Source organism: Mus pahari, chromosome 14 (genome assembly GCF_900095145.1).
Source record: "Mus pahari chromosome 14, PAHARI_EIJ_v1.1, whole genome shotgun sequence".
NCBI classification, from domain to species: domain Eukaryota; kingdom Metazoa; phylum Chordata; class Mammalia; order Rodentia; family Muridae; genus Mus; species Mus pahari.
This window is the reverse complement of record NC_034603.1, coordinates 18,961,322-18,987,075: the sequence shown is the minus strand read 5'-3', so window position 1 is coordinate 18,987,075 and position 25,754 is coordinate 18,961,322. Positions and strand designations below refer to the sequence as shown.

General features: G+C 48.8%; 1 protein-coding gene across 1 annotated transcript in view; it reads right to left on the bottom strand.

Annotated features, from left to right (window-relative positions):
• The window catches only part of Adamts2 (ADAM metallopeptidase with thrombospondin type 1 motif 2), a 211,028-nt gene that overhangs the window by 66,390 nt on the left and 118,884 nt on the right, over window positions 1–25,754 (bottom strand). Inside the window, exon 4 of the mRNA XM_021213198.2 lies at window positions 4,525–4,727. Coding sequence (XP_021068857.1) covers window positions 4,525–4,727 — 203 coding nt within the window. The remainder of the gene's footprint in view (window positions 1–4,524; window positions 4,728–25,754) is intronic.

Genomic DNA, 25,754 nt, shown 5'->3' with positions numbered 1-25,754 from the left:
CCAGATGTGGACTTATAAGAGGATTGTGACTAGCCACTGGCCTGGCCTTTGAGGGCTATTTGGGGTTGTGGCTTGAATTCCACATACCCAGAGTTGCCCAGGCTTGCTTAGTAAATGGAGGTCAATTCCAAGTTCAGAAGAGTGCTCAGCAGGTCTTCCCATGACTGTAACACTCAGGATCACTGCCCCTGGCCACACCGGCAACTTAAACTTCAGTGCTGATTAATTACAAGCCATGTTCCCATTAGTGTGGCTACTATCAAGATGACAAGTGCTGTGGGCTGCTGGGAACCCTCACACATTATTGGTGGGAACATAAGATGATACAGCTGCTGTGGAAAACAGCGTGGTGGTTTTTTTTTAAGTCAAACATAGAATTACCATATGATTCAGTGTTTCTACTCCCATGTCTGTAGGCAAAGGAATGTAAAACAATGATGAACAGAAATCTGTAACCCATGTGGCCAGCAGCCTTTGTCACAACAGCCAAGAGGTGGAGGCTGCCCAGATGCCCATCAGTGGGTGAATGGATAAACAAATCTATCTAGATATACTATGGATTTTATTGAGCCTCTGTAAGGAAGGAGGTTGGGCATTCCTGTGTGATTCCAGCACTCAGGAGGTTAGAGGCAGGAGGATTACAAATTCAAGGCCAACTATCAAGAAACAAACAAACAAACAAACAAACAAACAAACAAGGAAGAAAGAAAGAAAGAAAGAAAGAAAGAAAGAAAGAAAGACCAATATCAAAAACAAAGCAAAACAAAACATACAGACAGACACTCAGACACATAGACACACACACACACACACACACACACACACACACACACACGTGGAATTCCAACACATTACAATATGAACAACCTTTAGACTATTACACTAAATTAAATAAGATGGTTCCCAAGGACAAACATCGTACAAATTCACTGGTTTACAGGTCCAGAGTGGTTTAATTCGAACACCAAAATCAGAATGATATATAGCATCCAGAACCCAGGGGACCAGTCGAAGGTTAGTAATTAATGGTGGGAGATTCAGCTTCGCAAGACGGAAAGAGTCCTGTGCATCGATGGTGTGACCTATGCGTTTTCACATGAATGGCACTAAGGCTACATACAAGCTGTGCACTTAAAAATGGTGGTGATGGTCTGTATACCTGGGCATAACTCTAGGGCTCTCGCATGCTTGGCAAGCCCTCTATCATATCTATATATTCCTAGCTCTCTTTATTGTGATTCTTTTTTTTTTTTGTTTGTTTGTTTGTTTGATTGGTTGGTTTTTCAGAACAGGATTTCTCTGGGTAGCACTGACTGTCCTGGAACTCACTCTATATACCAGGCTAGCCTCAAAATCAGAGATCCACCTGACTCTGCTCCATGAGTGCTGGGATTAAAGGTGTGTGTCAGCACCACCTAACTACTTTTATTTGAAAGAAGAGCTCACCAAGGCTGGTCTTGAACTTGAGATCCTCCTGCTTCAGCTTCCCAGGTAGCTGGGACTATAGGCCGGAGCTCTAGGCTTGCTGTTCTCTTCCTACCCCTTCTTGATTTGGAGTATGTGTGAGCAAATGCACACTTATGTGCTTGTGGAGAGGTCATGTGTCAAGCATCCTCTTCAATCCCTTAGTTATTTATATGGATGTGCAAGTATGTAAGTGTGAGTGGTATACAAACATGTGTGTGTGTGTGTGTGTGTGTGTGTAAAGGCCAGAGGAGGAAGTCAGGTGCCCTGCTCTATCACTTCCACAGATAGATGGAAACCTTACCAATTGAGTTAGTGTCTCTCATGAAACCTGGAACTCACTTCCTCGGCTGGACTGGGACTGCAGGTGTGTGCCACCGAACCCAGCTTTTGGCTGAGAACCTGAACTCAGGTCCTAGTGCTTATATGGTGAGCATCTTCCCAGCCCCAGGCCTGGCTTCTCTCTTATTAAAACACTTTTAATTAAGCTTTACAATTCTATTGGATTAAAAACAATTGATTAGTTCCTTCCTCTCACTGGTGACATTTCACGAGCTCAAGATGAGCTACAACATCTGGCCAGTGGCTACAACATCTCAAAGGCCAGAAGGGTAGCTGCAGAAAGCTCTGTCACACAGCAATGTTCTAGAAGGTTCTCCTTCTCCAGGGCCACCAGAATGTCCCCTCAGCCTTGCACAATCCCTCTCCCCACTGTGGAACACTCTCTGAAAGGCAGAGGGAATTAGCATTCTGCTCTCCAGTGAAGAAACCTCATCTCCCCTTATCTCCACGAGGACCTCTTGAGGCAGCAGGAGGAGCTTGGATGAGGGGTGAACTCCACCCCAGCCTCACTGAGCCCCAGGACTCTGTTCCTCGCTCGCCCTTGGCTTCTGATGGACTTGACACCCTGCCCACGAGGCCAAGCCCTCAGTCAATAAACACTTGCTGTGCACAAGTGCATATCTGTGTGACAAGGGAAACAGATGTGACCCAGACGTCCTTTCTCAACACCTCGGGATTATCTCCTAACATCTTTGTGTTGTTGTTGTTGTCCTCCACGGAGCTCTGTGATACAGGAGCCTCCTAGCAGGAAAAAGGAGGATTTTCATGCATCTGCCCCATGAAGAAGCCCCAGTCCCTCCACCTTCGGGCAGGGTGCTCTCTGCGATCTTGTCACTGTCATGTGCGCAAAACCACATTTTATCTGGAGTTTGAAAATGCCATTACCTTACTTAGAGACTGAAAAAAAACCATTCACTTCCATTATGGAATTTAAGACAGCCTACTGGATACAAGAGGGAACCGACCCTTTTTAATGATGGGAACATCAAGGCTCAGAGGACTGGAATCTCATTCACATGGATACACCAAATCTTAATAATAATAAAATTTATTATATATAATATTTATTATTATTATTATTACTATTATTATTATTATTGAATGTATGTTAGTACACTGTCACTGGCTTCGGACACTCCAGAAGAGACATCAGATCCCATTATAGATGGTTGTGAGCCACCATGTGGTTGCTGGGAATTGAACTCAGTACCTCTGGAAGAGCAACAGTCAGCGCTCTTAACCTCTGAGCCATCGCTCCAGTCCTGTTTTGTTTTGTTTTGTCTTGTCTTGTCTGTCTTTCTAATTCTAAGCCCTGCCCTTTCCCTTCGAGTTGGACAGCAGTGGATCTGAGGGAAGAGTGCGTACTCTGGAGCTGACGAGATCTGCATATCTACCACTCTTACAGGCTTAGAGTGAATATTTCCACAGCAAGTGGCTAGCCTGGGCCTGGCACACAGCCAGCCACACATTGGCAGATCATTAGTTGCAGTAATTATGGCTTTATTTATTTCTGTTGTTACTATTATTATTACAGCCATATCTCAGAGGTTTGTTAACTTCAATAATTATGGTTTTATTATTATTAAATTAAAGGTACTTTTCAAAAATTAATGTGAGATTAGCATTCTCCAAAATAAAATGAACAAATACAAAGAATTGTGCAGGGTAAAGGTGGAGATTCAGGGAATCAAGGACATAACCAGGACAACTCAGGGAAGGGAGACCACTCATGGGGTGCAATCTCTTTCCAGGGTTCAGCTCGCTCACTTTCTTCCTTCTATCCCAGACGGATCTTTTCACCAGGACCCCCCCCCCCCCAGAGCCTGATCTGTGTGCCACCTTAGTTCCCAAGGACTCAGCCTCTGACCTAGAAAGGCAGCGCTAAACTGTGGACACAGAGCTCATCTCTGTACCTATGTCTGCTCACCTCCAGCTAGGTCCTGGGAGGACCTTGTTCATTGCAGCGCCCTGTAAGCCCACTCTCCTCCCACAAAGCAGCCCCTCCCCCTTAGGCTCCATTTGAGAGGAGTAGTCATGATCGTTGCCTAGTCCTTCCTCCCACTTCTCATCTCTGAGCATGGCTTTGGCGATCCCACCACCCTGAAAGGAGAAGATCTCAGCCGGTCAGCTTAGCTCTGCCCCATAAGGCCCCACCCTGGAGTCCAGCCTAGTCCTCCAAGACCCCTGTAGCTTAGCTTTTTTTCTCCATTGCTGTGATAATATGCTCTGACAAAAGAATTCTGCCTCACAATTCAAGGGCACAGTTGGTCATAGTGGGGGAAATCAAGACAGCAGGAGCTTGGGGCAGCTGGTCACATCACAGACACAATCAGGGAGCAGAGAGGGATGAATGCTGCTGCTCAGCTCCTTTCTCCACTTACACAGTCCAGAATCCCAGCCTAGGGAATGGTGCTGCCCACAGTGGAGGAGTCTTCCCACCTTAATTAATGCAGTCAAGATTAATTTCCCATAGGCATGCCCAGAGGCCCATCTCCAAGGTGATTCTGGAGTCTCTGATATTGGCAATTAATACTAACCACATCATATCCATCTTCCAGCCCAATTCGCCAATGTCCTACTCTCTGATGGACCCACCCATAGACCCACCCAGCCACTGCCCAGTCCCTATCTAAACCCAATCTCCCTGCCCTACTCAAGCCCTGCCTCCAGGAGACTGGTCCCACCCCTGTTCCCCTGCACCCCTGAGCCTTGACTCACAATGTTCATGAGTGTCAGCAGGTACTTCTGCACGTGCTCCTTCCCATGGAACTGGACCACCGAGTCATCCACACCCAGAAGGACCTCAATGTTGTAGTCATCGTCCGTGGCATGCCTGCGCACCCTCCTCCGAGAGCTGTTGATGCGCTCCTCCAGGACGCCTAGGGCTCTGCTGAGGCTGTCCAGGTTGCCCTGGGAGACTCCTGGAAGGAAAGGACACCTTCTTTGGTAGCCACCCATCAACCATTTGGGGCATTACAGAAAGACAGAACCCATTTGGGCACAACTCAGTTACCATCCAGGTAACAGGATGACATTAGGGTGGCCATTATTTCATATAAAACTCACAGCACCCTAAATCTGGGGTATTGTGCCCATTCAGACATACAGAGAAGGGCAATAGTGACAAACGCTCCATGCTAACACCTCAGTAGCTTCAAGTCCAACTTTTACCCAGCACCGAGCAGAAAGCATCAGGGACCATGGTGGTCTCCTGACACTGGCAAAAGCACATTAGGGACAGACACAGAGGAAGCTTAGGAGTGATGTGGTGGTGCCAGCCTTATCACACTTCCCTAAAAGGCTAAGAACTACCCAACTGCCAAAAGGCTGTTGTACTTACAGGATGGCATTGCCTCTTGCTATAAATGGGGAAACTGAGGCTCAGCTCAGGTAGTGTGTATTGTCCAGTGTCCTCTCACTCCTAGCTTTCTCCGAGATCTCTCAACCTTTCAAGGGCTCCACTAGTCTGATATCCGTATTCTGGGTCAGGACCTTCATGCCTGGCCCCTTGTCCACCCTGATACGGATGGAATTGCTCAGGGATCTCTTCAGTCTGCCTCGGGAGCCAACTGCCTGCCTACCCCCAAAAGGTCAGTACCTCACCACACACTGATCATGCTCAGAAGTAGAGCCTGTGGGATCTCAGCTGAGGGTAAAGGTCTGCAGCACCATCAGGACCAGAGCCCGAGATGCCACACCCACAGCCTCCACCTGTCTGCATTGATTCCTGTCTGTTTCACACTGGTGAGACCAAACATCAGCGGGGAGCCACTTGGTAAGGTATTAGGCAGCTCGGCATATGGTCCTGCTCCTGCTACCCGCAAATCTCTCCACTCAGTAACACAGTGGACACATTCAGTGCAAATTACTCCATTTTACAGATAATAAACCCTGTGTGTGGGAAAACCAGACAGAAAACTCTGCAGCTTGCCTTTAACATGGCAAACTTACAGTGTAATACACACACACACATGCATACATATACATGTATACACACACACACTACCTATAACATATATATAAACCTGTATACACACACTACCTACTATATATATATATATATATATATATACACACACACACATATCTGTATATATGTATAAAACAACCTATAACATATATATAAACCTGTATATACACACACTACCTATAATATATATATAACTATATATAATATACACGTATATGTACACACATGCTACCTATAACATATGTATATAAATCTGTGTGTGTATTTATACACATACACACCATGCTGGCATATATATATACATACATATATATATATATACACACACACACACACACATACACACACAACTACACATCTGAAGTGCATAGTCATATGCTCACATGTGCACACACGTGCAAACATGGAAGGTCCTGTTCAGGGCTACTCTAGGCATGGGGAACGTGCCAGCCCTGCAGGCGGGGCCCATGCAGAGCTGAGCGTTGCTCCACTCGGCTGCCTGGAGATGATTCAGGGCCATCCTGATGCCTCCAGAGGAGCCGCCTGGGACTTCAACCTGACACAGGGCTTGAGGGATTGCTGATCTATTTTCATGCATTTATTTCTTTGCATTTTCAGCGCGCAGGGACAGCTCACCTTCAGAGCCACCTTGGGAAGCAAAGAAGATGGTAATTTCCACAGAAAAAGTCCTTCCCTGGGGAAGGAGCTAGACACCACCTTCTGCCCTCATCTTGCTCAGGGTCACACAAAGGCAGCCCCAGGGAAACAACAGACTGAAGGGGTACTCCTTGGGGCCCTGAGGCACTTTGTAAAAATACCTAATTCGGTTGACAGCATTTGAAACTCGGAAGATTTCACATTGGAAATCATTGAGAACATCTAGCTTCTCTTGAGAAATTTAGAGATGGGGCCATCTTTGGGTCACCTAGGTGTACTGAGAGAGGGCATGTTGGGGCCCAGGTCACCAAGCCACTTGTCAGCCTGATAACTTCTTGAGCCTTAAAGGTCTCAGAGGGTACCCTTCTGACCCCACTCCCCAAGTCAGCACAGAGTGACTCTTCTATGCATCCCCTGCAGTGGCCACTAGAGTCACCAGGAGGCTGGAACGAGTCTGAGGCATCTCTTGAAGCAGCAATGCCAAGCTGGCAGAGTTGTTTAGCCAAACCACGTGCATCAGGTCCTTCCAAAGCAATGAGGCTTTATAAAGCTCTTTTGGAAATGCCAACTTCACCTCCGGCATGGTAATTATCGTTGCTGACATTACTCTTATCACAATGATTTTTGTGGGGAGGGGAGTCCCCAATTTGTTCTCCTGTTTCTGTGATAAAACGACTGACTGAAAACAACCTGGGAAGGCAAGGGTTTTAGGTAATTATTGAGGCAGTCAAGGCAGGACCCTGTCAGAAGGAACTGAAGAGGCGACCATGGAGGGTCTCTGCTTACTGCCTTACTTCCTGTTTCTGTTCATCTTGCTTCTTTACACAGCCTAGGGATGGGGTGGGCTTCTCTCCATCATTTAGCAGTTTCATGGACCCCATAGGTCAATCTGATGGAGGCAATTCCTCAACTGTGATTCTCTCTTCCCAGTGTGTGAGGGACAACCAAGATTAGCTGTCACAGGGGTCCTGGGCATTATATTTTAGAACACTTTCTCCCAACCCCAGCCCTTGGTAGAGAGGTCCCAAAACCCAGGATCAGGTAGATGGGTCAGCTCTTCCAAACAATCTGACTCCTTGAAATTTCGAGCCTGCTCCAGCTAGCTCAGCACACAGCCGTGGGGTCTGCTGCCCCCAGGCCTGGGATCACATGATCCTTGCCTTACTGCCCTTCTGTGTCCCAACGAGAGTTGACATCCAGGCAGATACTCCACCCCATCAATCATGAAGACCACCCTTGTTTTCCTCACAGTGATCATGACCTTAACACAAGCTAAACTCCGGCCCCGATACGCCTGTTTCTCCTAGGGAGCTCTGGCCAGCAACAAGTTCCTGAAAGGTCCTAGATCAACTCCCTAGTGACTACAGCTCTGGCCTTCAGGGCCTACCCAGCCATACTGGGTTACCAGCCTGACCTAATGACCTTTGTCCCACTTGGTCCTCCGCCCATAGTTCACATGACCTCATGTTCCATCCTCATTACTAATGCAGGCAGGGTGATGAACTTTGAATGCTGCCCGTCTCCTGCTGAGGCAGGAGGATACTGCTACTTGTGGTTTCTCTTTCCACTATGGCAGTTCCTTTTCCCAGCAAAACACACACACACACACACACACACACACACGTTGTCCTGTGAGGGGGGAGGGTGTTGACAGATGTTAGAGAGAAGACAGAGGCCCCAGCAGCCATGCCTGGTTGGCTGACCCTCCCCTCCCATGTGTCTATCACTGGAGTCTTTCAAATGAGTAAACAAAAGATAGTTGGTTCCTGGCATTTCCTTGCCTGGGGACCCTTCCAGATGGCATCTGGAGTTCTCTTTGCTTTGATAAAGATGACACAGCAGAAACCATGTCCAAGAGTCCTGGCCTGAGAGTCTCTAGAAGGCAAAGGAAAGATGCTGAAAGCAGCTCAACAGACTTGGGGAGAGGATAGGAGCAGGGGAGTTAAGTTGCTACCCAGACAAGTCTGAGGCAGCCCCCACCCAGGGGAATGGGTAGCTGACAGTGGGCAAGCCCACCTACATAAGCTCGTATAGCAAGGGTGCTGAGCCCATGGACTGAGGTCTGCACCTTCGAGCATCCTCAGAGTGACCTCTAGGACAAAAGCATGTGCACAGTCCTTCATAGTGATGAAACCGTGCTCAGTTCTCACTAAGAGGAGGGGCTCCTTTTTGTTCTCATTCCCCCTCTGGCTTGTCCCTGAAAGGCCTCAAGAGCTGGAAGTAATGTCCCTGTACTGGATAGCTTTGTGTCAACTTGACACAGCTGGAGTTATCACAGAGAAAGGAGTTTCAGTTGGGGAAATGCCTCCATGAGATCTAGCTATAAGGCATTTTCTCAATTAGTGATCAAGGGGGGAGGTTCCCTTGTGGGTGATGCCATCTCTGGGCTGGTAGTCTTGGTTCTATAAGAGAGCAGGCTGAGCAAGCCATGGGAAGCAAGCCAGTAAAGAACATCCCTCCATGGCCTCTGCATCAGCTCCTGCTTTCTGACCTGCTTGAGTTCCAGTCCTGCATCCTTTGGTGATTAACAGCAGTATGAAAATGTAAGCTGAATAAACCCTTTCCTCCCCAACTTGCTTCTTGGTCATGATGTTTGTGCAGGAATAGAAACCCTGACTAAGACAGTCCCCAACACAGAGTTATTGAGATGGCAGGAACTCAAGACATGGGGCCTAGAGGAAGGTAGTAATCATGTCACACGGGCTCCAGGCTCGTTAAGGAATCAGTAGCATCGGATGGAAGTGGGGAAGGGCTCTTGGGACTCGGTTATTCCCCTGGGAACCAGCTGTTATATAAGGGGGCATGTGGACCCTCATCTTGGCTTCTTCTCTTGTGTAGCAATCTCTTCCTCTGGAATATACTCTACATGATGCCATTTGATATGTTGTGACACCACCAGGGGGTGCGACTGCCAGAATGTTGCTTGAACTTTTCATTCCTCAGAATGGAGAGCAAAACAAGCATCTTTTCCTCAATAAATAAACCTAGTATAAGGTATTTTGTGATAGTAGCCCCAAGTGGATTAAGACAATCAACAGGGAGCAATAAAAAAACAGAAAGGTAAGTCCATCAAGCTACATTGACAGAGAGGGGGAGCTAGACTTGAGCCCAGGTCAACATCCAATACTAGAATCTTCCCTTAAAGAGTGATGATTCTGACTCTGCCTCCGGGGCTGTGTTTGATCCCCCAACACTGCAGCTGTGCTGTTCACTTGTACTCCTAGCACTCAGGAGGTGCAGGCAAAAGGATAAGGAGTTCAAGGTCATTCTTGGCTACAGATCAAGGCCGGTCAAGGCCAGCCTGGGACAACAACGAGAATAATAACCATCCCTATTTCAGGAGTAGCATGATCTTGCAATAATAATATATGTCAAGGCAAAGTGTGGGTGTGTTCTCCAATATCGTTTTTGTTTTTGTTTTTTTGTTTATGTCCTATCGCTCTTCAGATAGGTTCTTACTCTGTACCCCAGGCTGTCCTAGAAATTATTCTGTAGACCAGGATGTCTTTGAACTTCTGTCTCCTGTGTGATGGAATTAGAGGCATGTACCACCACATCCAACCTTCCCAATATTATTGACATGGCCTAGGGGATACGCCATGCTCCGCCTGTGCAAAGGCAGGCTCAGGATAACCAAAATTGGTAGAAAAGACACTTGGTCTCTTGCCTATAAAGCAGAATGTGACAGGGCTGGTGACAGCCCTGTAGTGCAAGGATGCCTGAGGGCTTACGGGAGCCTGTGCAAGTCTATGCCAGTGCCTTTGCTGGGTTGGCCTCTTTACTTTTCTGCTCCTGTATTACATTAGCTCATGACCACACCCTGGAGGAGGCCCCAGACTTCCCAGAGGGAAGACAGTCAGTTCTAAGGTCTTGCTGCCTGCCTTCTCATTTGGGCTCAGAGGAGTGAAAGAGGAGGCCGCTATTTGATCTCACTCTCAGTGGAGTTTGGCTCTTACCTGGCTCATAGGCCCTGTGGTCAATGCTCAGGCCCCAGCCTGTGTCATTGCTGGGAAATGGTAGATTTGTAAAAGGAACTTAAGTTACCTGGAATACATCCTTGATGGGAGTATTGGGATCTTGGCCTCTTCCTGATTCTCGGTGGCCATGGGATGAGCAGCTTCCTCCTCCACATGCTCCCACCGTGACATGAGCTGACACAGTATAGCCTGAAGCAACAGGCCAAGTGATGATGGCCTGAAACCCGTGACCCCAAATCCTGTCCCCTTTCTATGCTGCTTCACTCTGGTATTTGCCATCTCAATGCAAAGACTACTGACACAATCTCCATGTGTCACCTCCATCACCCTTATTAAACACTGGGGACAGTATGAGGTAAATCAGGGCAGGGACTATAGACATTTACTGTTCCATGACAGGAGAAGACTCTACTGTCCGCTCTCCCAGGAATGACCCTCCCTATTTCTCCCATTCATCCCAGCTAGGATGTCTTCTCCTTAAGAAACCCTTACTCCTTCCATCCTATGTTTTAAGACTCTCCTCTGAAGTGGAAATGTAAGGGTTCTTTGGAGAGTCGGTTGTGTAGGATGGGGTTTTCCTGGGGCAAACATGTGAAGGAGTGTTTTCCTGAAGCAGACACAGGAGAAAGGATATTTTGCTAGAGCAAACATGTGAAAGGACACGTGATGAAGGATTCTTTGCTAACAACATGCATGCACTGGTCTTCCCTATGCTGTGTAGTTGAGCTAAATATATATATATTTTTTAGGACCTAGAAAGAACTGCTTCCCAAAACTTCTGGTGGTGTGTCGTGGCTTTTTTGCTGCTTCCACCGACTTGGGCTGATTAACAGAGTGATGTCAGCTGAGACAGACTCAGGTAGAGTTTTGTTAAGTCAGACTCACATGATGTTTGGAGGGATATAAATAGAACTCGACAGACAGTGATGGTGGCAGAGCTGGACTTGCTGGTACAGCTAGCTATACAATGGTTGTTGGTCTCTCATCTTCACTGATCTTCACTTCACTGAGAGAGGCACAGCCAAGAATTTCTCCTAGCATCCCTTCAGATCCCTCCTGCTGACTGTGCAGAGGCTGAGACCTGGCTCTCTCTCTGCCAGGTAGTGCCACCACTGCTGATTCATGTTTGCTATCCCGACTCTACCGAACTGGACTGCTGATATATCCATAAAGTGTTTGCGGGTGGATTGAGCTGCCATTGCTGACGCCTGTGAACTGAACAGCCGATTTCTGGATAACACAGACAGGAGTTGCTTCAAAGAACTCTTTCTAAATAGACCCACCTCCCCTGCGTTCTTTCTTTTCCACTACCTCTGGTGGGAGGTTAAAGTGTTTTAAAACCATCATTAAAAATAGCCCTTGGAAAAGTTATACTCCTCCCTCAACTCCTCCCCAAGACAGCATCCTCCTCCCTTCAGCAGGAGTGACAATTGTGAGCAGCTCTGACATCTTTTATAGATTCATAGTGGCAATTACTGCTTTTCCACCCTTGGATGAAGACCCCTCAAAGAGAGTGGCCATGGGTGTCCTCAGTTTATCCAGTGCCCCATAGGAACTCTGGGGCTGGGAGGGCTTGGAGTTCTGAAAGAGATGCAGTGGGAACCCAAGACCCAGCAGAAGGGCAGCTGGTGTAGAAAGCGAGGCAGGTGCATGCAGGGACAGGAAGGTACTATTGATGGGTGGGAACAGGGGGAGGACATAGTGACAGGTGCTGAAGTATGAACTGGAACAAGAGCGCTCTATAAATTACGAGGGAAAACCAAGACATGAGGGGCCAGGCGGCTTAGAACAAATGGGATGGAGAAATTACACGTGCATCACATAATGGACAAGAAAAAAGAAATGAGGCGTCTTAATGCCATTCATGAGATACAATAAAATCAGAGGTATTCAAGGGGAGGGGTGGCTGAGGCAAACAGGGCCTGCGGGAGATGTGAGAGAAAACCCAGTGCACCAAGCCAGTGGGAGGAGAAGATGAAGGCCAGTTAGGTGTGAACAGTCACACACTTATTCCAGAAAACAACAGGTGAGTTAGAGCAAGCACTGAGGATGGGCATAGAGGGTTAGAATTCATAAGACAATCTAGTGTTCAAACCACAAGGAAAACAAGACTCAGCCTTTTCATGAATGTGCAGAAGATGCTAAAATACAAAGAAAACAACAACTAAGACTGTGTCTGTGGTGACCGACACAAGCTGGGAATTACAGTAAACATGGAGGCCGCAAGACCTTCAGTTCTAAAAAGCATAGACTTGGTAGAAGGTGTAAATTCCGATGGTTGGCTGAAGTATAGAATCTGAATAAAGAGATAACTAGAAGAAGCTGGAAAAAGATGGCCAAAGGAAGGTTTAGATGCTTCTATGGGAAAGTGTTTCCCAACCCACAAGGAGTAGGCACATTTAATTTTACACGAAATGGGCACGAAGCAGTCAATAACCTACTTGTTCAGAGCAACGACCAGCTAAAAAATTGGGTTGGGGGAGGGGAGCCTATTAACCAAAGTGCTCAACCATCATAATGCCAAGGAATAAGTAAAAAAAAATGATGAAGGTGTAAAGACAAGCAAAAGGTAATACTCTTTAACACTCTAAAAAATTTAAAAAAAAAAAAAAGAGTCCATGGTAAATGGAGAGAATGATGCAGTGCTGTATCGGAAGTAACTCTCATCTAAATTAATCTAATAAGTATAACACAATCTCTAAAGAATCACTAGACTCTAGCAAATTTCAGAACCTGCTTAGTTCTGGAATTCTTAGCAGACAACAAGTGTGAATAAGATAAATGAGCAGGGGCTTCTTCAAATCCAGAGTATTTATTATAAAATTACATTTGCTCTAATAGAGTATGCTAATATCATGAGATATACTGAATAAAATGTCCAAGGACACATCCAGACACCTGGGTGAAAAAAGGCTTTGAACATAAACCCCCATTGAACTCCTTTCTGGAATCCATCTGTCTGGAAAGTGTTAGTCAGGGACTTTTATTTTAAAAAATCCCAGAGCTATAAGCCCAGGGTGAGCAGACGAGACAGCACATCAGAGCAGTCATTGGCTGGGAAGCAAGAGAGCTTTCCGTGGTAATAAACTTGATATATTCAAGTTGAGCCCCATGCTGCTATGGAGGAGAGCCAAGGTTCTTCCAGTCTGTGCCACAGTCACCCCCAAAGCCCTGACACTGATATATCAAGCACCATCTGGAAGTGGTGTGGGGAGCAGGTGAGTCGAAGGGCAGTGACAGTCTCCTCCCACGTCCCGTGCCCTCTGCTGGACTGGCTTTCGTCTGGAGACTTCTTCGAAAAGGTCTCTGGGATGCAAGTGCTTGGTGTGGTTAAGGGTGGAGGTAGCATTCTAGAAACAAGAGGATTCAGTGAAGGTCCACTTCCCCAGTTCATCCCAAGATGCTGGTAGCCAGACATTCACTATTCTAGACAGAGCTTGGGGGGAGCACGCTGAGGAACCAAAGGGCAAGAGGAACCCACCTACAAACTCGGGGTTTCTAGTCATCATGGCCATCATGGTCGTCATGCTCATTATGACTGTTTACCTTTACAAATGAACAGCCATCCAAGGGCCACAACTTTCTGTGAATGCCTCTGACACTGCAGATGGAGATCTAGAGAGAAAACGAGAGCGAGTATACACACAATCACGCGCGTGCGGGCGCGTGCGCGCACACACACACACACACACACACACACACAGCAAAGTAAAGAAACCAACAAAATTACCCACCAGGAAACAGGAAAGAGGCTGTGAGACCACAGACCCTTCACCTGCCTCTCTCTCCCTGACACCAACCCAGGTCCCCATGCAGCTCTCCCTGGACAGAGCTGATTAATAGACTAGAACCTCACACTTCTTCCAGAGTCCACTCTCTCCATGGCCCTGCAACTATGAGCAAGCCCAGTCCCTCTGGCCCCAGAAAAAGGACAACATTTAGTTCTCAGTTTACTATTATTTAATGCCTTCTTGCTGTGTGACTCCTGGACAGCGCAGGTCATGAGGTATGGAATCTGCCCGCCCACCCCAAATATCTATAAAAGTCATGAAGTCATGCTGTCCTCTGGAACTGAAGGTTCCTTCCTCCCAGGACCACCACACTCTCTATGGCTGCCACCTTTTCTAATGAAGCTCCTTTGGGGGACTGGAAGGGAATGTGTCTTCCCCCTCGCATCATTATCTATCTCTCTGAATGCTCTCCCACTGCAGTGCCTCATGGCTCCCTGTGGTCCTGGGCCTAGGAAGCCCAGGGAAGGGTTGAGTTCACACCAGCTTTTCTGGAGTCATTGCCAACAGAGGAAAGAAATGAACTCTGCAGGGAACTGGGAGCGGGAAGCCTATGCGCCTGTCCTCTGAATGTTGAGAAGAGATGTTCCATACTTTGAAAATGAACAGGAAGAGAACATTCAAATGAGCTCCTGGAAATTACAAAACAAAAGAAAGACTAGCTAACCTGAGTGAAAGGACTGGAACGTGAGGCTGAGAGCTTTCGTACTGGTGAAGCAGCAAGTCTAAGGTGATCTGAGGCTGATGATAAACTGTGAGACCTTGATTATCGAGTACCATCCAGATAGCAGACACTTTGTAAAGAGCATGGAAAACCAGAGGAGAGGACATTAATCATTCTAGAAAATTCCCCTAGCCAGAGGGTGTTTCCAGGCCGAAAGGATTCATCTAGTACCCAAAGGAGGAGACTAAACAGATCAAATGATTACAAAATTTCAGCAGACAGCGGAGTCTGCAAGCTTCCATAGGACAAGCGGGAATCCACAGGTGACAGAAGAGGTAGACAGAGGGATGGGTTCAGAACATCAGACGTCACGGAAGCAGTGTTAGAAGAACTTTTGGAATTCTGATGGAAAATTGCGTAATTGCAGTCACACCCAGTTGCTCAATGAAACATGACACTGGAATATGTAGAAATCTCCAGACGTGCAAGTTTCCAGAACATGTACTTCCTGAAATGTTTTCTTCTGAAAAAGCTACTGAAGGAGATGGTCCATCCAAACAAAAGATGTGCCCAATGAAGTGTAAGCTGATACAGGAAACAGGAGACTCAACATAGAAGTGACAGGGGAGAGAGGGGGAAGGAGAGGGGGAGGGAGAGAGAGGGGGAGAGAGAAAGAGAGAGAGCGCGCGCTAAGCCCCTACCCGTGCCATGCCCCTGAGGTGTCAAAGCTATGAGCTTTTGTTTTTAGAAGGTTAGCTGCCGCCAGCATTTTGTCCTAAGGCAAAACTGACCAACACAATCTGGTATGATCAGAATGAAGTCGTGTAAATGCTAGAAGAAAATGCTTTTCTATAGTTTAGCAACAGCTTGGCTTTGGGCCCCTAGTGCTCCTGTCCGGTGCCTGCCTTCACTGTCACTTGCTTGCGACCCATCGGGATGTCCCAGATCCCCATTGGCTAAGCAAGGTGACTGCCTGAAAGCACCGCTTGTTAAGGCACTTGGTGCCCAGACAGAGGAATCCCACCACTCTGCTGCCCCAAGGGGTCATCCACGCAAATTAGAACACATCTCTCCCCCCTCTAGGGCTCAGGAAGAGCAGGAACTACTTACTTACTACACTGCTGAGAAAAGGGAGAGGGACGCTTGCCACAGTGCTCATGTGGAGGTCAGAGGACAACCTCAGGGTTCAGTCCTTGTTGCAGGTGTCATTCACTGCTGCTTACACCGGGCTAGTCCATGGGCTTCCGGGGAGTCTCCTGTCTCTGCGGTCCACCTCCCCATAGGAATACGGGGAATGCACGTGTATGCTTTACTGCGCTTGCCTTTTTCATGCGTGTTCTAAGGCCTAGAACTCGGATCACATGCTTGCAGGTAAGCACTTTTTGCAACTGTGGCATCTCCCCAGCCCACCCCAGCTCTTCTTGCTGGGGATTTTCAGGGGCTTATGGTTAGGCCTTACCTCCTGGGCGGCAGCGGCCCCACAGAACACACACTGTGGAGCCAATCTGGGCGAGGTCGTCTGCAGGAAGGTCAGTCCTCTGGTTGTTAACTTTGAAGACATAATCACTCTGTGACTGCAGATTCCCCCAAAGATGGTCATTAAGATAAAATATGTTTACCTAGATGCATAATGAGGGCACGGCAAAAGGCCCTATTTGGCAGCAGGCGGGTTCTTTGGAGGCTCTGGAAGCAGAGAGAAGGCTCAGCCCCACGGGGGCCATCAGCACAGAGTCCCACTGGTGAGTTTTATTAAAAGGAGCTCATTATGGTTATTTCAGCCCAGTCTTTATAACTTTATTACAGAACCTGAATTAATTTCTGTAACTCCAACAGATGCAGTTCATTCTGTGTCATTTTTATGACTTGGGGTGTAAAGGGGGGGAAAGGAGGGGGTACAGGAACAGCTTTAGTTGCATGACTTTCAGAGGTGGGGGGGCTGGAATACTGTCCATTTCTGGGGAATGAGTACCTGGGGGGGGGGGTCCCAGGTGCCTTTCAAGGCCTTTACGGGGATAAAAAGAGGCTCCGGAGAAGGGCAAGGAACCATCTCTGCCTCCCTGCCTGTGGTAAGATAATGTTCTCCTAGAGCACTGGATGCTCCTTGGTGGAGGGCATGGAGCCGCCTGGTTGCCCTGTGTGTGTGTGTGTGTGTGTGTGTTTGCCTTCTCAGAGCTACACTAGCAGGGTAGCATAGCGAGCTCCTCTATACTGGGTGTCTATCATTGATTTTGTTTTGATCAAAACTGTCACCCTCTCCAGACCCACAGAAAAGCCACCTCCAGCCTAGGTTTATTCTAAAGCCCCAGCTTCTGAAGTGTTCATGTGTCCTCCAAGAACATTGCTGCTGTACATAGAAAGTTACCACAATATATAATTCCAGGGTGGCTTTTTCTTTCTGTTCTCCAGAACCGGGATGCTGTGGTGATTGATTTTGTCAACTTGACACAATCCGGAATCACCTGGGAAGGGAGCCTCAGTGATAGACTAATTAAATTAGATTAGCCTGTGGGCATGTGTTTTTTTTTTGGGGGGGGGGGACGTGTATTCTTGATTAATGGGAAGAGTTGCCCTCTGTGGGTGGCACCATTCCCCAGGCAGGGACTCCTGTATTATAGGAGAGAAGATAAAATGATCTGAGCATTAATTAGCATGCATGCATTAGTTCATTCATTGCTCTCTGCTCTTGACTGTAGACATGACCAGGTGCTTCATGTTCCTGCTGCTATGCCTTCTCTGCAGTGACAGGCTGTGACATGGACTTGTGAGGCAAATATGCTCTTTCTCCATTAACTTGCTTTTTTGGGGTATGTTATCATGGTAACAGGAAATGAAACTACAATAGTGATAAGCAAGTGCTGAGGCTGGGGTAAGGCCTAAGAGCAACCCCCAAAGGAGCACCATCATGTGGTAGAAGCTTTGTCCCTGTATGGTTATCTGAGAGTTGATGGGATTTTAACCAACTATATGTTTGTCACTGGGGCCATGGCCCTTACAGGAGACAATGTCATTCACTGAGACTTAGTTCCCATGAGAATAAGTTGTAATGAAAGAGCAAGCCATGGTCCTGAGTCTGCTGACTAACTGACCCCCAGGGACCCCCTCTGCCAGTAATCTCCTTTGTGATTGCTTGACTATGAGAGGGCCCACACAGACAGGGTCTCCTGAGAGGAGAGCTTTGAGACAAGCAATCTTTCTTTATAAAGAAATGAATCTCAGGCATTTGTTCTAGCCATAGACAAATGGACCCAAATAGCTGGCGGCATGGCTAATACAGCCCCAATTTCCCACCTTTCCAGTTCTCTGACTCAACTCATTTGTCTTCCTGTCTCTTGTGACCACGAGAGTCCCAGGATGACCCCACACAGACACCATCATGTGCACTGACCCCAGTTGGATACTCTGGTCAAAGCACCCCAAGATTATTGAGGTGTGACAGTCTCTCTGCTCTAGGCTTTCACCTCTTGCTTTCTCAAGGAGCCCAGTGTGGGGTGAGGAGAAAACTTGCTAAGTAATTAAGGTCTGTGGCCTAAAAAGTGGGCCAACCCCCCTTAAATACATGCACTGGGGACATGGTGCTACAGTGTCTCTGTAGAAGTGTGGGGACCTCTGCGCTGGATACCCAGTTCTCATAGTGTCTTACAAGTTTTATTTACAGCAGTGATGGCCTATTGTCCCCAGACCTCACCTGAGGTGGCAAAACACCCCTGTCTCACTCCGTCACCAAGCACAGTTGGATTGGGTAGGACCCTGTTTACCCACCTATCTCCTGGTACCATCTTCCAGGAAGCCTCTGCACCCCACCCCTTTAGCAACCAGGTTCCTGGAGCCCCCAAGGGCTAGGGAGGTTTGGAGCGGAGAGGCCAGCAAAGCCCTGTCCTGAGTGGGTCTCTTCTAGAAGTGTCCTGGGACCAGCCTTGGCCTAGGGAACACCAAACCGTCTCTCTGCTGAGCAGGATGCCCAGGGGAGCGAACTGGCCCTGAGTTTTCCTTTTCAGTGTCTCCTTAGCACAAAGCAGCCAGAGGGTGGGAGCCAGTGGAGAGACAGGCAGACGACTGAAAGAAAATACCGTGAACTTCAGAACAAAACACAGACCCCCATAGGTCCCCGTAGAGATTCCTCAGAGCTCATCTAGAATGTGGGGGAGCAGGAAACCATTAAGTGGGGTCGATCAATGTCATAGAGCCCCAACCTCCAGGTTTCTGTCACACACAGTCCGTGGAAGTGTGTGGCTCAGGATGAATGATTCCAGTGTCCAAGCCCACGCACACACTGGAGACCCCAATGTGGACATTGAGCAGCTTCCTGGCCCCACAAGGCCCTGAGGCACCTCACAGTCCACATGTCCTGGATACCCTGAGGACTGACTGCCTTCCTCATCTCCTTCTGTATCTCCATTCATGACACCATTTGTCTACCAGCTCCACTCCAGGACTGGCCTCTTCTCTGTCCACAAAGCTGGCTCCTTTCTCCTCCTGGAGTCTCTGAAACCTTCCCCCCTCCAGCCTCAGTCTCTCTGCCATGGCCTTGATCAGACCTCTAGCAGGACTTGGTACTGACCCTGTTTGTGAAGTCCTCTCTGCCTGCCAGACAACCTTCGGTCCTCTGACCCCATGTCATGAAGACTTGGTCCTGTACATCTTTCGGCCAGAGCTGGAGGCCAATATTTGCAGGAGGTCTCAAATGCCAGACTTGCAGTGGTTCCCTATCTCCAGTCTGTTCCTCACTGCCCCCCCCCTTCCTCCTGGTCCTGTCCAGTGTACAGGCAAACAGGGGAACTGGCTGGCATGGCTCTTCCTGGCTGCTGCTGGGATTTAGAGGTGGTACCACAGAGTGGGTGCTAATTCCTCACAAACCTCAGCCAAAGCATGACATTAAACGATGTCCACGGAGGTAACAGTGGAAGCTTGGTCCAAAGCGCATTCCACGTCAGGCACTCAGGGTGCAGCTCGGATGTGATTTATTCCGTCCAAAGCTCAAGCTGCGACTTAGTCCCCATTTGGAGTCACTAATAGGTGGGGCTGAGGGGTCTTCTCAATGTGATTAGGGCCCCACCTCATGAATGGATTCACCCACGCGTGTCACACATGGATTCACAAAGGGAGGCTGCTCCAAAAGCCATGTTGGTTTGGTTTCTTGAAGGTCCCCTGTCTCTGGCCATGTGCTGGGCACTTTGCCAACCAGAAGGCCAACGGCAGCTGTGTTCCTTAACCGGGAACCAGAGTGTTATTAGTAACCGAGAACAGCAAGACAGGAGGCTTTACAAGTGTCTTGTCAGACCTGATGCTTCTGTGTTTGTTATTCGCAGCTGCCCTGTAGGTGTGAACAAGGCTTCTGTCGGACAGATGTAGAAACAAGCCTAGCAGACACCGAGGGGACAGCAGTGCAGGGCGGCCCTGTCTGACTTCCAGCAGCAGTACTGAACTCAGAGGCTGACAGGTCACTCTGAGGCCGCAACTGTCTTGGGCCCCAGTGGACGACAGGCAGCTACAGGCATCAGCGCCTCTGGCTTTGGTTTGGACGTTGTTTCAGAACCAAATTGCAGTGACCCAGGGGCACAGTCAGCCCCACCTGATCTTAGCCAGAGTGAAAACGAGGTTGGCACTGTGGCACAGACACGAGAAGCAGAGACGTGCTTTTATGAATGGCTGTATTGCATGACCCGTGGACAGGCCTTTTTGATGTCTTGGAATCATTAGTATCACTGGAAGTCATTCATTCATCATCCATTCATTCATCACTCATTCATTCATTTGCTTGCTTATAGACAGGGTACCATGTAGTCCAAGGTGGCCTCAAGCTTTGTTGGATGCCGAGGATGACCTAGAACTTCTGAGCTCGGTGACCCATTCACCAGAGTGCTGGCACTGTAGCTGTGAATGGCTGGGGAGCAGACTCGGGACCTGATGCCTGTTAGGCAAGCACTGAGTCCTATCACAGTGGAGCGTTAGTGGGTTGTGTTAGTAAGTAAGATGTGGAGGGTCAGCTTTCAGGGTCACTGAGCACCACAGGCCCTGCAAAGCTCCAGGGACACCAGCCCACAGGCTGGACTCTCCTTCAGTGGTTGTCTTTTCTTCAGTGTGTGTGTGTGTGTGTGTGTGTGTGTGTGTGTGTGTGTGTGTGTGTGTCTGTCTGTCTGTCTGTCTGTCTGTCTGTCTGTCTGCAAGCAAACACTGTGTGGTTGTTGGATTAGGAATGGCCCCCACAGATTCATGTGTTTGCATGCTTGGCCCATAGGCATTTATGTCACTATTAGGGGGTGTGGCCTTGTTGGAGGAAGTATGTCACTGTGGGGGTGGGTTTTGAGGTCTCCTGTACTTAAGCTATGCCCTCTGTGGGTCAAGATGTAGAACTTTCAGCTCCTCTAGCACCACGTCTGACTGGACACTGCCGTGCATCTTGCCATGATGATAATAAACTAAGCCTCTGAAACTCTAAGGCAGCCTCAGTTAAATGCTGTGTGGTCTTGGTGTCTCTTCACAGCAAGAAAACCCTAAGACACACTGGGGAATCCCAAAGGTCTCACACTAGGCAAACCTGAGGCATGTTAGGATTTCTGAGGCGGGAGAGCGGTCAGCCGTTCACTACCCCTCATGCCCCTCTGCGTCCCTGACCTGCCCAAGGAAGGATTTGATAACACCCTCACTCCTCTTCCCCACGCTGAGGACAAGAGCAGAGCATCCCTGCCCCGTGGATACACCCTCTTGATTGACAGTCTAGGAGACACATAGAACCCTCCTGGCCCCAGTGCCTCCTGGGATGATGGGGGATGGGTGGCAGTGTGGGCAGTGCCCTGAGGAGCCCCACACAGAGACCACAGGTGGCTTGCCATTCTCCTGGTCCCTTCCCGCATCCCGCTCAGCCCATGACACTAACACAGCAAACAGCATCCCACTCCTTCTCCTCTGCCAGGCACTGACAGTCTCTTTCCGAACTATGTCTTGTAGCAAGCTCCACGTGGGACCAAGGCCTTTCTGTCCGTCCGTTTGGCCTCTCCCCGGTCTTCCAGAGGCAGCAGGCATTTGAGCCTGGCTTTGCGCATCCTGCCCCGGGCCTGCCTCCTCCCACAGGTGAGTTTCAAGTGCATGCAGGCTGCTAGCTCTCCTCCCCTGAGGTACCTCTCAAGACCTTCCCCCAAGTCATTCAGTCCCATAGGTTCTGAATCCACCCCCATTTGTCTTCCTGTGTGTATTTGGTACCTGGGGACCCGAGGGTGGTGGCTTTTCCACACCATTGTGGGTCCCACCAGAGCTTCTCTCATGCTGCCTCCTACCTGAGAAAGATCAGGGCTGTGGTGGAGGAGGTGAGCAGGGGCTCCCCTACTCCTGAAAACCCTGGAGGCGCAGCAGTGATGCTGGAGGCACCGAGCCTGCTGTCAGCTCACAGTGTTGACCAAGCTTAATTTGATACCTCTGTTTAGAGAAGGAAGGAAATCAGAAATTGGAGCCAGAGCTGAGTCCAGTGAATCTGATCGGTCGGTCGGGCAGCCTGGGAGGGCTTTTCCTAACAAACAGGGAGGGAGTGGGAGGTCCGGGGGGGGGGGCATTTGTGCTGCAAGTTCAGATCCTAGCCCTGCCCTGAGAGTCAGGGGCAAGGGGTGGAGAGAGCAGTCACCCATCTACTGAAGATTGCCAAGCCCACTTCTTCAGACCAAGGCTGCAGGGGACAGGCGCAGTTAGGCAGGTCTCCCCAAATCATGATCATACATTCCTTTTTTCTGCTTAAAAGCTGATGTAGCTGTGCCAGGGAGCAGCAGGCCAGGTCAGTGGGAGATGACGCTGGTGAGTAAAGAGGCATGGGCATGGGATGGGAGTGGGGGAGGGGGCACAAGGCAGGGCACCTGCTCTGACTGTCACTCAAGCACAAGAGACCTTACAGGACTCAGCAGTAGTCCCTGTCCTCCACTCTGCTGTCCCCTAACCCCACCCTAGAGCAGGGAGCATCCACCCCAGAGCCCAAGACGTCGCCGCCACTTGCTGTGCAGGAACCCTGTCCCTTCCAGGACCGGCCTCATGTTTAGGGCAGTTGCTATCTACCTGCCACCACAGCATCCCCAAACCTCCACTCTGTCTTATCTCTCTTTGCTCACTTTCCACGCATTTCTGTGACTCCCGCTACAGACCCTGTGCAGTATCACAGTCTTCCGGTCACAGTCATGTGACCACTACACATCACCCCACACTCACGCTCACATGCAATTGCTATGCTGATGGCAGTTTCACACACCCACTTACAGAGAGTCAGCTATACCTCCACATCCACAAACATGACACGGCCATCTTCACACACATACACATCCAAACATTCATTGACTATACATACTGCCACACACGGACATACACAATAACACACTCATTCTAGCCCACACATGTATATACACACTTGCTCATGTACATCCACACACTTGAACATGTATGATCACCTTCCCTTACATACATGCCCACATATGTGTGTGTGTGTGTGCGCGCACGCGCACACACACACACACACAAACACACACACACACACACACATGCTCCCACTCATGCTCCCTAAGGTAAGTTCCTGGAGAACTTAAGCAACCTCCGACCCTTCTCCAGGTTTCCAGGAAACTACATGAAATTTGGTGAGAGATGAAGAAACTGAGTCGCTGAGATCTGTTGGTTCGATGGAAAACTACGGTCGTCCAAATGCTGCGCCTGAGCAGAGGCTGGAGAGGGTGGGAAGAGGCTGTGGGAATGGAAGCATCCGTGGGTGTTCCTCTCTCTTGAAAGAGCAGCCAGTCGCCCACGTCGGAAAGAGATGTGTGTCTCTTCCCTGATCATCCTTTGCAGAAGAGGTGGCCATGAGGCTTAGCAAGACAGGGTGGACACTGTGGCTCACTGTGGCTCTACGGTGGGTGCCTGTTGTTACTGAGAGTGGTTGCCATGGCTCCCAACACACTGATAGTCACACAGGGGTCACATGTCTTTGGCCTTAGGCCCCAAGCCAAATGCAGCCCTCCCTCAGGCTTCCCAGACCACTGGAGTCCCTGCAGAGCCAACGGCCGGGACTCTGTCGTGCAGAAGCGAGAGTGAGTGTACTTCTAGAAGTCTCTCACTGAGCCAGACGCACTGTTTACATCCCAAGCCTAACCCCCTGCATTTCCAGGAAGAAATGTACTCTCTTCCCTGCCTTAAGACAGGCACTCCTCTTGGCTTATCTTTTGTTTTTTTGTTCTTGAAAAATATTTTGCTCCCATAGGAAAAGCCAAGTGGGAGCGTGGCCTCTGAGCGAGGGGATATGAGAGTGTATGTGCTCTGGGGCAGGCTGCAGTGGCTCATGACCCAGCCTAACTCCCAGGCATCTTCTTCTCCGCCCCCCCTCTCTGTCTCTCTCTGTCTCTGTCTCTGTCTCTCTCTGTCTCTCTCCCTCCCCCCCAAGTTTCATGTAGTGTTGGCTGGCCTTGAACTCCTGTGTAATCAAGGTTGGAACTTGTCTCTAGCTCTCAACTGTTGGGATTACAGGTTTCAGTCACCATACCCACCAAATACCTCTGAATTTTTAAAAATGTATTTTGCCGAGGTGTGTGCACACGCATGCTTGCACGTGTCTTTGTATGTTTATGTGTGTCCCTGTGTGTATACAGGTATGCTTGCCCATGGCAGGTGTCTTCCTTTATTGCACCTCCTCACCCTAGTTTTGGAGGCAGGGTCTCTCACTGAACCCAGGGCTCCCTATCTAGCAAGGTTGATGTCCAAGGAGCCCCCAGGATTCTCCTGTCTCTCTTAGTCACTCACCTCAAATCCCAGGACGGGGTTACAGGCAGGAGCCACTGCACCTAGACTTTATGTGGATCTAGAGCTCTGAATTCAGATGCTCAGAGGCAGGCACCTTACCCACCGAGCCAGCGCCCTGGCCCTAGACTTTATGTGGCCCTAGACTTTATGTGGCCTTAGACTTTATGTGGCCCTAGACTTTATGTGGCCCTAGACTTTATATGGCTCTAGACTTTATGTGGCCTTAGACTTTATGTGGCCCTAGACTTTATGAGGATCTAGAGCTCTGAACTCAGATGCTCAGAGGCAGGCACCTTACCCACCAAGCCAGCGTCTGGCCCTAGGCTTTATGTGGCCCTAGACTTTATGTGGATCTAGAGCTCTGAACTCAGATGCTCAGAGGCAGGCACCTTACCCACCGAGTCAGCGCCCTGGCCCTCTGTCTCTAATTTTAAACACTCGCATGAAATTTAAATGGGACAACAGTAGGTCAGTGTGGATCAGACCATATTCTCTCAGATATTGGAGGACCGCAGAGTGAGTGAGCCACATAAATAAGAATCCCTGAAAAGAAGCCATCTTCATACACTGATAATAAAATGTCAATGACTGTGAAGAATTTGGACCACTGCTGATCTGGTAGCGCAGTTGTAACTTCTCTCTGGCTATCTTTAGCCCTTTAAAGAGACATTCCTTGCCCACCTTTGTGTCAAACCTAATATCCCGATAGACAGATAAAAACCCTTGGAAAACATTAACTTCACAAAACACCATTTGCTAACGGAAGAGCTAAAGATGCTATAGCGGAGATTCCTCAAACTCCTCCCCACCCCCGCCAATGCTGTCCACCATGACTGTATTTTAAAACGCCTTGGTTTATAACTTTTATTGTTCCGTTGCTACAAAAAACTGCTTCCATGTTGGACCATGGAAAGTGGGGTGACCTAGCTCCATGTTCCTGGGCCATGATGACTCAAATTGGCTCAAGAATGTTTTATCAGACCCCAGGAGAGAAACTGGTACTCTCCTGGGGAGTGGCTCAGAGAGAGGCAAGCTTAGGGTTAACCTTCCCAGGCCAGCCTGTCTGAGTAAAAAGGGATCTGTAGCATAGGCCAAGAATAAAAGTACTGGGCAACCCTATGTGCAAGGATGGTGAG